Raw genomic sequence first — 14,407 nt, 5'->3', positions numbered from 1 at the left:
CCATTTCTCTGTCTTTTACCTTAGAGTTTGTTTTTTTCTAAATCCCTCTTTGGTATAAATAGTTTTTCTGGAGCCTGCTAGAGCCAGACCATACTTTTTCCACACTTGCTTGCTCTCAAGTCAAGATGTTAGCCTAGTCAGACTGTTATATAATAAGTCTGTCATTGATGTATTATAGTTTTCGAGAAATCATGAAAAGTTGACACTTGTGACTATTTCTGGGAATGACATAGCAATATGATGAAGAAGAAAATAAATGAAAATAGCACTAAAAATCTTCATTTACCTAATTTGAGTGTTGTCTTAGTCACATTCTTTATATCTTTTTGTGTTTAACTAGGCTTCCAATATACTTCATACTATAAAAAACTTCTTTATTACTCTGCAAGCCTATTCTAACAGGCTCCTTTTATTTCTTGATGCCATAGTAGAATAAAATGAAGCAGACGTGCATGTTAGATATTCAAAGAGTGAAGATTTTTATGTTCTGCTACTTTGAACAGCAAGTTGTTAGGAAATGTCATCATTGTTTGTGTACTTAGCATGTTTGTGTTGAAATACATTCGAAAAGTGAAAACCAGCTGGTGTCTATTGATTCTTTTGATTGACTAAATTGTCATGTGGGGATGATGTAACCCTTGGTAACGAAAGACCATAGATGAAACAAACATTGTGGGTGCAAGTTTTTATTTTTATAACTATCAGGGAAAGTTTAGTCTCATAAAGCAGCACCCATGCCTCAAAAAAAAATTTATTTAGAAAGGGAAAACTTCAGTTTATTAAACAAAAAAAAATATATTTCTCTGGTGGAGACAACATTTGTGCAAACATTATTAAGAAACAAGAGAGGTTATCATTGAAAGGATACAAAAAAATTGATAAGTTTAAATGTCATCTTTCTAAAGCCGATTACTGAAAGACCTCATTTGATTGTTTTGTTTAACCCAATGAAAAAATGTATATTCTTTGTACTGGTTTTAAGTATGTTGAATACATTTAATAAATTCAATTGATCTACATTTTTTGGTTGAGCAGTACTGCACTTACATTGTACACCAGTTGTCCCTGCATTCATTAAGATCTGTTCTGTACTTGATCATTTTTGGTCCCAGTGCTGGAAATTTAAATCATAGTCTGCTAGTTTTCTTCAGAAAATGTTTATATGTTAGAACTTTCTGTCTTGGGAAATCTTACCCACTTTGCAAGAACTCTACTCCTTCCTCCCTAAGAAAAGGGGTATAGAACAATTGTAATATTAATTAATAATACTGGTCAAAGGGAAATCAAACCTTCATAGAGAATGGCTTGGTCAGGTGTGGCAAAATTTAAAGGTCACAGCTGAGCCTTAATGGTCACAATAAATAGTGCAGTTTAAATTATTATTTGGACTTGAAGTTGATGCCTTATAACTGTTGCTTTAAATGAGCTTGATTTTTATGTTAAATTTACTAATCTGCTTGTCCATCCCAATGCAGGACCTTACTACTGCGGTGTGGGCTCTAACAAAGTGTATGGCAGAGATATAGTTGAAGCTCACTATAGGGCCTGTTTGTACGCTGGGATCAAGATCAGTGGATGTAATGCAGAAACCATGCCAGCACAGGTGTGTAATATTTAGTTTTTTTTCTCGAAGACATTAAAAGTAAAGTACCCCTTTCAAACCTTGCCATGTAAAAGTCATCTGATTCTATGGCTGATGGTTAACAAGGGTGTCATGTGGCCAGTACAATGGCCAACCATTTCGCAACTAATGTCAGATACCCATTACAGTTCGGTGGACTCAGGAGATGTTGCTGATCTTTTTAAAAATTGATAAATCAAATTTGCTATTCTTTTTAAAAATTGATAAATCAGACTTGCTAATCTTTTTAAAAAATCGATAAATCAGATTTGCTAATCTTTTTAAAAATTGATAAATCAAATTTGCTAATCTTTTTAAAAATTGATAAATCAAATTTGCTATTCTTTTTAAAAATCGATAAATCAGATTTGCTAATCTTTAAAAAAATTGATAAATCAGATTTGCTAATCTTTTTAAATTGTTAAGTCAGATTAGCTGATCTTTTTAATTTGATCAATCAGATCTGCTGATCTTTTTTTGTTGTTGTGGGCCATCATTACTGTAGTCTTTTTCTATTTTTTATAGACACTTTTTTTTTCTTTGCTAGTGGGAGTTCCAGGTGGGTCCCAGTGAAGGCGTCGACATGGGAGACCACCTCTGGATTGCCAGGTACATTCTTCACAGAGTTGCTGAAGACTTTGGCGTGATTGTCACCCTTGATCCCAAACCCATGGAGGGAGACTGGAATGGCGCAGGAGCTCACTGCAACTACAGCACAAAAGAAATGAGAGAACCAGGTGGCATTAGGTAGAAATATATTTTTATGTTGTTCTATACCAAATGAACTGATGACATCTGTTGATTTGAAGCAAAAAATATAACTAAAACTTAAAGTCTACAACTTAAAATTTTTAAAAGTCATATACTGACCATTCCAAGCTCTGAAAATACTAATGTCAATACCCAACAAAGTCCTTCTTGACAATGTATTGAGAAATATTAACATTCTCCATAGGTCATGTAGCACCCAAACATGAGATTAAATTAATCTAAATATTTGTAAAACATTTAAAAGTATTTGATAAGAAATTAATATATTCTAATATTTCAGAGCCATTGAAGAAGCCATAGACAAGCTTTCCAAACACCATGTACGACACATCAAGGCCTATGATCCCCGGGAGGGCAAAGATAATGAGCGTCGTCTAACTGGTCGGCATGAGACATCCAGCATTCATGACTTTTCCGCTGGTGTGGCCAATCGTGGGACTAGTATTCGAATACCTCGCCAGGTACACATTTTTGTCTATGTAATTTCTTGATATATTTGGTATTTCATTGCAAACAAATTTAAAGTCAACAAACACATTTTAAAAATAATGGAAAAGTTTCTTTAGCTAATGTCTTAGCAGCTTTTGCTGTTATAAAAAGTACATGGTTTCATTACTAACATATTGAAGCACTGCCTTACCAAAGATTACTAGAAATTGGTTTATTTCAGATGATTATGAAGACCACTAGTTTTGTCACATTAGTTGATAAAAGAAAGGAGTGTGTACAAATTTGTCCTAGCATATGAAACGAGGAATGTGCCTTTATCTTTGTGTCTTTCTGAGTATTTTATTAAGTTTTGTTTTTGTATTTGAAGATTATGGTTCAGTGTCTTTTGTATAATTGCTACTTTACTTTTAAGTCTTCTCTCCTGAAGGCTTTCTAAATTTAGTGATTTTACTAAAGGTGTTACTCTAGTCAAATGTGAATATATGTTTGTTATGAATCTCACTGCTCTATTTTGTGTCGGTTCCAGTTTCTTAATTTTTTCTTGAGTTGAGGGGTCCCAAACAGAGGATGCATATTCTAGTATTGGCCTAACCAAGGTTAAATAACATTTTAGTTTTATGTTCTTATTTGATTTATATAAATTTTAAAAAATAAACCCTAATGCTTTGTTTGATTTTTTGATAGTTTCATCAATATGGGGATTCCATGACAGTTTTTCATTTATTATAACACTTAGGTATTTTGCGTTTTTAGTCTGTGTTACTGGTTTACTATGAATAAGATAAGCGGAATTAATTTGTTTTAGTTTTTTGTTACTCTTAATAACTGACATTTTTCTGGGTGGAAAGACATGTGTAAAATCCCGTGATAAAAACAATTCACACACCAACTAATAAAATAAACAAACACACACACAATCTCACATCTTACACACCCACGCTCTTGACATCTCCCCCTTACTTCCCCTAGATTTTCCCTGAAAATCTAAGTCTATATTATGTACACTAAAAAAAATTAATTAATGACATAGATTGTTGAAGTACAACATGGTAAAAAGATACTACTTAAAATTACACAGTACCTCTTACTATGTTTGCACCAGTAATTTGTTTCAATTCAACAAACTACATCCATGAGTTTAAGTATGAAATAATGAACATACAGATATGCATCAACATTAATAAAATACATGAATTATCTTTCCATTACCAAACAAAACAAGTTCATCAATAATAATGCATATGAAATAATTAAACTAATAATATAACTAAACTAATCTTCATCTGTTCCACTTGTCCAGTTCCTTCCCTTGTGACGTCAGATTACAATGTACTGTTTATTGTTTGTAAATATCGAGCTTAAGACTTGATTTCTGATGCTTCTCAATACTGGATGAGACGACGCGTCTTGTGCAAAGTACAATTAAAACACAAAGAGATGAATAGTTCAGTCAATTTAATTGAGCAATAATAATAATAGTAGTAGTAGTAATAGTACTAACTTCTCTGACGAGACGATCATAGTTGAAAAAGTTCAACGTACATACTGGATTGCTGAGACGTGCACAGTCTGAAAACGTTACAATACCAGGTATGCTTCTGACAGAGGCAATAATGTGAGTTCAAACTGTCAGCCTAGACAATGGGTCAGCCCAAAAGTTGTCTGTACCTTTTATGTGCTGAATTTCAAAGTCAAAGTCCATAAGGTATAATATCCATCTAGCAATACGAGCATTGGTGGTTGCAGACTTGAGATACTTGAGATTCAGGTGATCAGTCCAAACAATGAACTTACGTGAATACAAGAAGTGTTCCAACTTCTTAATTCCCCATGTTAATGCTAACAACTCACGCTCCATTATGCTGTATTTACATTCACGTGGGAGTAATTTTCTGCTGAGGAAACGGACAGGATGCAATTTGTTTCCCACGTACTGTAGAGCAGCAACTGCAACAGCCTTGTCCGAAGCATCACACTGTAGATAAAAACATTTATCCGGATCAGGCAACATTAAAATGGGGTGAGAAGTCAAGTATCTTTGTATACGCTCCAATGCAACCTCCCCCTCCACAGTCTTAGCAACTTTAGAATGGTGCCCTTTTTTAAGAATTTCAGTAAAGGGAGACAACAAGCTTGAAAAGTTTGGAATGAAGGAGCGATAATAATTGAGCAGACCTAATAATGATCGGGTTTCCTTCTTTGTTTTAGGCTACCGTAGCTGCAGAATCTAATTGACATTGGAATTTTCAGGCTGAAGAAAGCCTTGGCCAATCTTATGGCCTAGGAATGTAATAGTTTGGAACCCAATTAGTAACTTGTTAGGCTTAACAGTAATATTGAATTCTCCTAACCTCTCAAGCACCTGTCCCAATGAGAACATGTGACTCTGCCAATCAGTGTTGTACACACACAGATCATCAAAATAACAAACTACTTGTTCGAAACCTTTTAGCACTCTACGCATTGTTCTGTTAAAGAAACTAGGACTGTTTTTTAAACCAAATGGGAGATATTTGAATTGATAGTGTGCATTGGGTGCTTTGAACGCTGTGTACTGCTTACTACTCTCTTCTAATGGCACCTGCCAGTAACCTTTCGTTAGGTCTAATTTACTAAAATATTTAGCTTTCCTTAGTGTGATAAATAGTTCTTCTTGATTTTGTATGACTTCTGCATCAAATTTTGTTATAGAATTTAATTGCCTATAATCAACAACTGGTCTCAAGGTTCCATCTTTCTTTTTGATTAATATCATAGGAGATGCATAAGGCGATTCACTCTCTTCAATAATATTCATGTTAATCATCGACTCAATTTCTTCTTGTAGCCTTTGTCTCAATGCTATTGGTACATTATAAGGTTTTAAGTTTACAGGCTTATCCGATGTTAGAATTATTTTAAAAGGTTCCACTTTCGCTTTTCCTGGTACATCTGATATTACGTGTGCAAAGTCTTCAAGGAGTTTTTCAACTTCATTTTTCTGAGTTTGGTTTAAGTCTTTATTAATGGTTATTGCCCTTTGGTTTATTTCTCCATTTTCATGGATCATTTCCGGTAGTTTTAATTCTTCTATTTCATTATCAATGATTTGCCCTGTTTCATCATGGTCATATTCATCCACGACTCCAATAAATGCAGCAGACAAAATGTTACTTTTACAGCTACTGTTGGCAACATTGTTACTTGATGCTTCAACTGGGGTGTAATATTTGATTAATCTGTTTACATGAAATATCTTTGATTTGTTTCCTTTCTTTACTATGTAATTTAAATCTGATAACCTCTTTTCTATCTTGTACGGGCCTTCCCAATATAATTTGAGCTTATCTCCCTTTTTTGGTTTCAACACTAATACCATTTCTCCTGTAGCAAAACTTTTTTTTACAGTGTTTCTATCATATAGTCGTTTTTGTTCTTGCCTCGCTATGTCTTCATTATCACATGCAATCTTAGCTGTACTTTGTAGTCTTTCTTTTAACTCCTCAAGATATTCAAACAAGTTAGTATAATTAGTGTCAACTTCTTTTTCTTTGGTCATTATTTTCTTCCATAGTGGTGCCCGAGTTTCAATTTCTTTTTGTTTCTTCTCTAGACTTTCTTCTATCATTGTTCCTATGACCAGAGACTTTACTTGAGTTTCTTCCCTTTCTCTGTCCTTCATTCCTCTCGTCTCTACGGCTGACACAAACAGACCTTTCACATTGCCTATTAACACATCAGCGACCGGCTCAGGAAATAGCACAACGATGAATTCTCCTTTCAGGTAAGGTGTGTCAAGCATTGCCTTTGTGGTTTTGTATATAAATACTTGTCCGTCTGCTAAGCACAAGGAGCATTTCTCTGGCAAAATATCTTTTTCATTGACAAGTGCCTCTCTTACGGCGATAACGCTACAGCCGCTATCTCTCAGGATCGACGCCTTTCTTCCATTCAGCTTTCCTTCTTCTATGTTTAGTGATCCAATAGACTTGTCGTTCATAATGAAGTTAGCCACACTTTCTGGATTATGGTATATCAGATTGCAAGTCCCTTGTCTTTCAGGCAATTGCACCACGGCACATTCGGCTTGATTGGAGTAGTTCCTTCTAGTCTCATTTCTATACCTTCCTTGGTTATTCTGGTACATTCCATTTCCATAGTTGTTTCTTCTGTTGTTAACTTGGTTGCTAAATGTGTAATTTGGCCTATTCCATCGCCCTCTTGCTCTGTTGTAAGAATTGCTATAGCGGGGTCTGATGAAATTTCTTCTGGGCTCATGGTATTCAATGTTTGGCCTGATGTAGTTTGGTCTGCTAGGACTGGTTCGGTAGTGGTAATCTTGCCTATTCAAATTTCTGTCACCCACTGAGTTGGCCTGATAAGTTCTCGATTTCTTGAAAATGCTTTTACTGGAGAAGATTATCTTTCTGTTCTCCAACAAATCAACTAGCTTTTCCAACGACTCAGGTTCTTTATCTAGGATCTTTTCTCTTACTTCCTCGTTTAGGGCACTGAGTATAGAGTCTTTCAATATTAACTCCTCCAGCTGATCAAAGTTCCTTTCTATTTTCGTCGCCTCGCACCACTGTCGGAAGTTCTTTTGTAATGCCACAAAAAATTCTCTTGGGCCATCTTCAATTGGGACAGTCTCATGCCATCTTTTCCTGCAGGCTTCCTCCGTCATTCCCACATAGTCTAAGAGCTCTTTTTTTATCTTCTCGTAGTCAGTGCAGTCCACTAATCTTCTCTGTGTCAGGAATTGCCTTAGTTTAGGTGTTATTTTCTCCTGCAACTGTGCCACCCAGTCTTCTTCTAGAACCTTGTCTCTCCTAGCTGCCATCTCGAACATGTCGAGGTAACAAGGTAGATCTTCGGTTGTCATGGCAGGGAAACCTTTACTCAGTCTTGGTCTCTGGGCCGTGACTCCGGTTGTCGCGCTTGATTGTGTTTTATTTTTTTCCTGGGCAATTAGTAAGTCAAGTTTTTTCATTTCTCTTTCGTGTTCCCTTTCTTTCTCTTTCTCCTGTCTTTCTTTCTCTTTTTCCTCCAATTCCAGTTCCTTTAATTTTATCATCTGTTGCAGCTTGGACATTTCTCTTTCTTCCGCCCTCTCCAACCTTTCTCTTCTTTGTTTCTCTGCCTCACTTTCTTTTTCCATGTTTTACTTTCTAATCCTTATAATACACAGCACTCAGTACGTTTGCTACACTAAGTTTACAGAAAATTTTAAAATAACAGTCCTAGTATTTCTTTTACCTTAAATTACTACCTTAAGAATAGTTATAGTGTTCTATTATACATACAATAAGAAAATAAAATCAATCCTAATTTTGCAGAATATTTTTAGTTATACAATAGATTAGAAAGACTAACTAGGCAAGTAAATGATCAAGACAGAAAAATACAAATTGAAATAATGATCAGATTATTAGATTCAGATAGGAAGTTAGAAGACTCTTGCTTTTATAGCAAAAATTGGCAACAATAAAATCAGAAAGAAATGACTGAAGCCTTAAATTGAGAGGCTAGTATGACAGCAAAGAAAAAAAGTAGAAAAATATGTGATAGTCAAATTGAAACAAATTATAATAGAGCAAGAAAATAGAGGCTAGAGAGTAGAGGGTTCAGCTACACGAGAGGTAAAACAAATCACTTAACTTCCACTCCCTGCACGTGATCCAACCTGTCCTCGTGATGCAACTTCGGGCTGTCGCTGTCCTCTCTGTACTGGTACTTCAAACCACCGCCGTTCCTCAGGCCAAATCAAGGGGCATAACACATGAGGAAAAATGTTTTAAAATAGAATGAGTGTCAAATTAACAACAATATAACATGTAGAACCATATTTGTAAGTTTAAGTACATCAATAACAATTTATAACTGCTCTACTTATACAATTTATGCGACGAGAGGTCCTGGTTTTCTTTCACACGAGCCCCCAACTGTAAGGGAACTCGGGTGAGTTCTTTACTACACTTACATATGGCTCGATAATCTAGGGTATGATTCTCAATTACACTTGTCAATACTTGCTTAACTCAAATACGAACACTTAGTATACATCAACTCTAACTCCTTATATTCATGAATATCGATAATACTTTAATACTTAATAAAGCACACAATTATATCACTCTTATGAAATACACAAAACACCAGCACCCTACTCAGACCAGGTCAGCTCTCCAACTGCTTGACTGACCGCTAGAAACCTAATTGTCCCCCCTTGAAAATCCTGTGATAAAAACAATTCACACACCAACTAATAAAATAAACAAACACACACACAATCTCACATCTTACACACCCACGCTCTTGACAACATGCTCCAATTTGATTCCCATTTCTGTAATTCATTTAATTCCCTTTGTAAAATTTCTGTATCTTGTGTTGTTTTTATTTTTCTATATATTATGCAATTGTCTGCAAATAACCTGACTTTTGTTCCTGAACTAATGCAATTTGGTAAATCATTTATGTAAATTAAAAATAGTAGTGGACCTAAGACTGATCCTTGTGGTACACCTGACTTTACTGTTATTGGTGTTGATTTAGAGCCATTTATTATTACAGTTTGTTCTCTCCCTATCAGAAAATCTTTGATCCACTGATGCAATGGACCATCAATGACAAAAAAAATATTTTAATTTTTTAAGCAAACTGTGGCTATGTACTTTGTCAAAAGCCTTGGAAAAAATCTAGTTAGATAGCATCTATTTACTCACTATCATCTAAGCTTTTTGAAAAATCATCAATTAGTCCTATTAGTTGTGTTTCACATGATCCATATTTCCTAAAGCCATGTTGGTATGGAGTAAGGACATTATGTTTGTCTAAGTGGTTTATGATGTTGTTCAAGGATTTTACATGTGATTGTGGTAAGTGATATTGGTCTGTAGTTTCCTGGGTCAGATTTTTCTCCTTTTTTAAATAGGGGGGTGACATTAGCTTCTTTCCAGTCCCTTAATTGGTACTCTGTCCTGGTTAAGAGACGCCTGAAAAAAGTATTTTGAACACTGGTGCTAGCTCATTGCTTAATTCTTTGAGTAATCTAGCTGGAATATCATCAGGTCCAGATGCTATATTTGGTTTGATGTTGGCTAATAATAATAATAATAATAATAATTTTATTTATAAAGCGCTGTTAACAAACAAAATGTAGGCTCTAGGCGCTGTAATAGTTTTTGGATTCCCTTTTCTTGTACTTCTATATCTCTTATATCCAATTCATCTCTCTACTTCTTTTTTCTATACCATACTTTTTTTTATGTTTCAGGGGGTAAAAGATTATCTCTTCTTTAGTATCTCATTATGAGTTACACAATCTAGTTTCATTAATTTATCAACTAGAGAGTGATCATAAAACTTAACTATTTTTATTGACTGGTTTTTGTAAAATGTTAATATTGTCCGCAGGTTGCTGAAGATGGGTATGGTTACCTGGAGGACAGACGACCTGCATCCAACTGTGATCCGTACTCTGTGACGGAGGTTCTAGTTAGGACTACTGTGCTGGAGTAATTTCATTTAAGGATCCTACAGTTTATATTGAGTTTGTTGCTACTGTAGGCCCATGTGTGTGTGCGTTTAGGTATTGTTCAAGCGTGTGTACTAGCTTAGATCTGCAGCATTTCCAATATTATTTATTTACTAAAAAATTTGTATCCGAGTTTTTAAAACTTTTATTGTTGTTGAAAAGATGTTCTAATGCAGCAGTCCTCAAACTTTGAAGCTCTAGGACTACCTCATTGTTTGATCTTCCACTGGGCCATTGGCTCTGTTGAGTGTGTTCATGACTCAACTCTTTATTCCCAGGCTACTCAAGAAATGGTTGAAGTCTGTTAACATGTAAGCCTATACTTTTAAAACACTAATTTTTATTATGGAAGCATCTTCATTATGGAATGCTTCTTTCCAAAGGATCTGAAGTCTATTATCATATTTTTTTTTATGTCATCATACTTTTAACTTTCTATGAACTCTGTCTTGTGTGTGTTGGAAATCTTAGTTTGTTGCAATATTTTGTTAAAAAAACAACAACATATTTTTGTTGCTGTAGTATTAATGTTAAGCCTCACACTTGCCCAAGTTAATTTTTGTCTATTGTAATGTACAAGCATTTGTGTAAATAGTAGATTTACAATAATTTTTCTAGCTGCTGTATTTATCAGTTTCTATTTTTACACATGCTGTTGCTAAAGTAGATTTTTTTGTTGGCAATTATGGAAATAGTTTTATTTGAGTTTACTATCAATATCTCACCTTCACCTAGTCTTTTGGACCATTGGGGGACCACACAAGATTTGTCTACTGTCTTTCTCCATTTCTCTCTGTCTTATACCTTAGAGTTGTTGTTTTTTTTTTTAAATTCCTCTCTGATATAAATGGTTTTTCACATAATCATGTCTTCAGTTGGACTTAAATGTTAAAGGCACCAAAGAAGAAAAAAAAAATATAATCAAAAGCCTAAATTGGCTCCTCTTCTAAAAAAAAAAAAAAACAATTTTTTAAAGGCTTTCATAATTGTTATCATAAAGTCTATATGACAAATTCAGAAACATTATATTTTACAATGTTTCTATGTTTAAGATGTCATTGAAATATTTTTTAAGAAATAAAAATTTATCAAATTTTAAAATAAATTTTAAAAAAATGAAAATAAAAATATTATGTTGTGAAGACAACCATATTTTTTTTAGTTCGTTATGATGTCATTATTTTTTTAAATAACAAACTGTTCAAGTATAATCTTGCTGGAAACAGTTTTTGACTCTTAAATGAGAGGATCCTGTATTCAAAAGGTTATGCCAATGTTTTATATTTGTCAGAATTTCTTTACAACATAATGCATTTGAACTGATTATTTCTATTTATTGTAAATATGCTGAAAAGGAAAAAAAAATTTGAAGTTAACACTTTACTGGTGTAGTTAATGTTCGCTTGATTTCACCTCTGTCATTTGTAAGCAGAAGTAATTCTGACATTGATTTTATTTACAGAAAAATATATTTATACACTTGTATATTACTAAGCTTTTGATTTTCATTTACTAGTTTGAAATCAACAATCCTTGTACCATTTTAAAAATTTCTATGGGAATCTTTTTGAAACAAAATTTGTTTTACTATGTAATGCTTTAAATTGCCTGTTTGGATGCTTGAATCTTTATTTAAAAAAAACAACCCACAACAGCTCTTGGACTTTGATCTTCCAGCTAAAAAACATCCTTATTGATATGTTCTACAAAACAAGGCATAGCCATGCAAACGTTGTGAAGATTCTTATTGCATTTTACCACTATGGTTTATCCATCTTTGTTTGATGATGACCACTTTTGTCATCCAGGGAGCTGAGGGCTTTGCTGTGGGTTTTTCTGCCTCTTTATGTGGCTGGTAAGACCTACTTGAGCTTGGAATGTTCAGCTGCACACTGGGCAGGTTATTCCAGCTAGTGTCATTGACCTTACCACTAAACTTATTTAAGACAACTTAATGACAAAAAGTGTACAATTATAAATGATAAATCTGGACTTTAAAATAATTCAGAACTTAATTGAAACTCTTTTATATTATATATTTAACTCTTTTAAAACATGTCATTTATTGATGCAGTTAGTGTTGAAACAGTATGAAAATAAACCAATATTTGAGTGAATAATAATCTGTGCTGGTCTTAAAGTCTGATGATGCAAAGTCAGACTAGACCATTCATCCAGAACTAATTGTACTTTCTTAATTAACCATTGTGATCAGCTTTGATAGTTGTACATATCATTTTTACCTATGTTTCCCACCATATTAAGGATTTATGATTGGTAACTCAGTTAAACCTTGTAGTTTTAAGTTACCTGTTCAGGAAGTTTGGTTTTAATAGATGAATGGCATTTGTTCATTGTTTTATTTATATGGCATTTGTTTCTTTTCAATTCATGGTGCTGTTTCCTACCAGTTGTTACACATTCTCTTTTATGGCACTCATTTAATTCATACATTCATCCACTTGATCATTTCCCAAATAGTATTTCTGTTGTGGGACACAACAAGAGATGTCGTTGCTTCAGTCCTCCCCCCCCTTCCTCACCACTACATTATTTTCATTATAACTGCCAGGTGGTGGGATTTATCCGAAACTTAAAAAAATAATTTAAAAAAAAAACACTTTTAAGGGTAATTCTGAGTTGTAATTTTGTTAACAAATTTTAAAAAAATTTAATGACTTAGTTCCAAGACTGAAAATCTTAATTTGTCCCTAATCCTACAACTAGCAAGTGTTTGTTGCAGAAACTCTAAAACAGCCAAAATAAAGCATGTTAGCCTAATCTCAGATGTGATCGTTTTCTATAAATTAAGGCACTTGAGTTATTTTTTGTTCCACATATCTCAGTTTAATATTGATATATTTGCTTGTGCCTTTGTTTTTGTTTCTAAAGAGTACTCAGCGACTGTTTAATCTCTCAGGATTTGATCTCAACCTAAAGCCAAAGCACTGTGTTCATTCCATTCTGTGCAGCTCTCCTCAGCTTCTAAATCTTTGAGCTTTAGACTGATTGGAAAGGCAGCCAATACTAAGTAGCACATTGTCGTGTCATAGTATTATGTCTTCTCAGTTTATTATATGCACCCAGATGTAAAAGCTCATAGATCTATTTATCTGCAGCATAAAGCGGTACTATTTTAATTAGGGCCTTATATGATAAGATAATGTTTTATCAAAAGTTTTATGCATTTTGCATATTTGTCACAGGATTCCCAATGCACTGTAATAATATTTTCTTCAATACATAATTGGAGTAAATTTGTATCCTGTAGGAAACGATTAAAGCTAAGATTGTTGCCAATTTTAGACATGGAAGCATATTAAATAATGTCAAATTATTTTTTTGTCATTGATTTTTTTTTTCTGTGTGATGTTATGTAGTCAATTGATTCCTATAAGTATTTGTGTATTATGTACAAATAAAAACCATGAATCTTCTGAAATTTTTCTATTTAATTTTAAAATGATATATTGTTGAAAAGCCTCTGAGAAAATGAGTTAATTTATTTTTATTTTAATAAAAAAAATATATATTTGATACTATTAAATAGACTTTTTAAAAATCCTTTTGAAAATTAGTTGTGATTACAATAATTCTTTTTTAATTAATAAATTATGAAAATAAAAACAACGTTACATGTAGGAGAACATACACAACACACAAAGTTCATTGAGTGACTACACACAGATGTCTTGATCCTTCTCAAAATCCATAATCAATGAGTAGTGGAGATACAGTCTGACAAAAGAAGGGATGAATACGTTTTTGTACATTCAGTTCTAGTCTGGATGTTCAGAAGTCACCCACTTCATCCCCGCTTGATGTGGTTATAATGGAGTGGGTGGCATTGTCTTCATAGATTTTTCCGACTTTGCTTTTGTTCAGATAGTTCATTTAAATATGATAGGGTTGTGTGTGTGGTTTTTGACACTCTTTTTATTAGGCTGTCAAATTTAGATGCCGTATTCATCCCTTCTTCTGTCAGTCTGTATCTCCACTTCAGAATTGAAGATCATTACATCCTTGCCCAAACCTCCTTAATGGGAGGC

At 33.7% G+C, this 14,407-nt stretch overlaps 1 protein-coding gene across 4 annotated transcripts in view; it reads left to right on the top strand.

Annotated features, from left to right (window-relative positions):
- Nucleotides 1-13,800, top strand: part of LOC106066039 (glutamine synthetase-like) — a 29,303-nt gene extending 15,503 nt beyond the window's left edge. For all 4 annotated transcript variants that reach the window (XM_056040048.1, XM_056040051.1, XM_056040050.1 and 1 more), the window contains exons 6-9: nucleotides 1,476-1,603; nucleotides 2,169-2,368; nucleotides 2,673-2,853; nucleotides 10,238-13,800. In XM_056040048.1, coding sequence (XP_055896023.1) covers nucleotides 1,476-1,603; nucleotides 2,169-2,368; nucleotides 2,673-2,853; nucleotides 10,238-10,342 — 614 coding nt within the window. In that variant the 3' untranslated portion in view covers nucleotides 10,343-13,800. The remainder of the gene's footprint in view (nucleotides 1-1,475; nucleotides 1,604-2,168; nucleotides 2,369-2,672; nucleotides 2,854-10,237) is intronic.
- Nucleotides 13,801-14,407: the final 607 nt, after the last annotated feature.

Source organism: Biomphalaria glabrata, chromosome 9 (assembly GCF_947242115.1).
Source record: "Biomphalaria glabrata chromosome 9, xgBioGlab47.1, whole genome shotgun sequence".
Classification (NCBI taxonomy): domain Eukaryota; kingdom Metazoa; phylum Mollusca; class Gastropoda; family Planorbidae; genus Biomphalaria; species Biomphalaria glabrata.
Note: the sequence above shows the minus strand (reverse complement) of the source record. Positions and strands in the feature narration are given on the sequence as shown.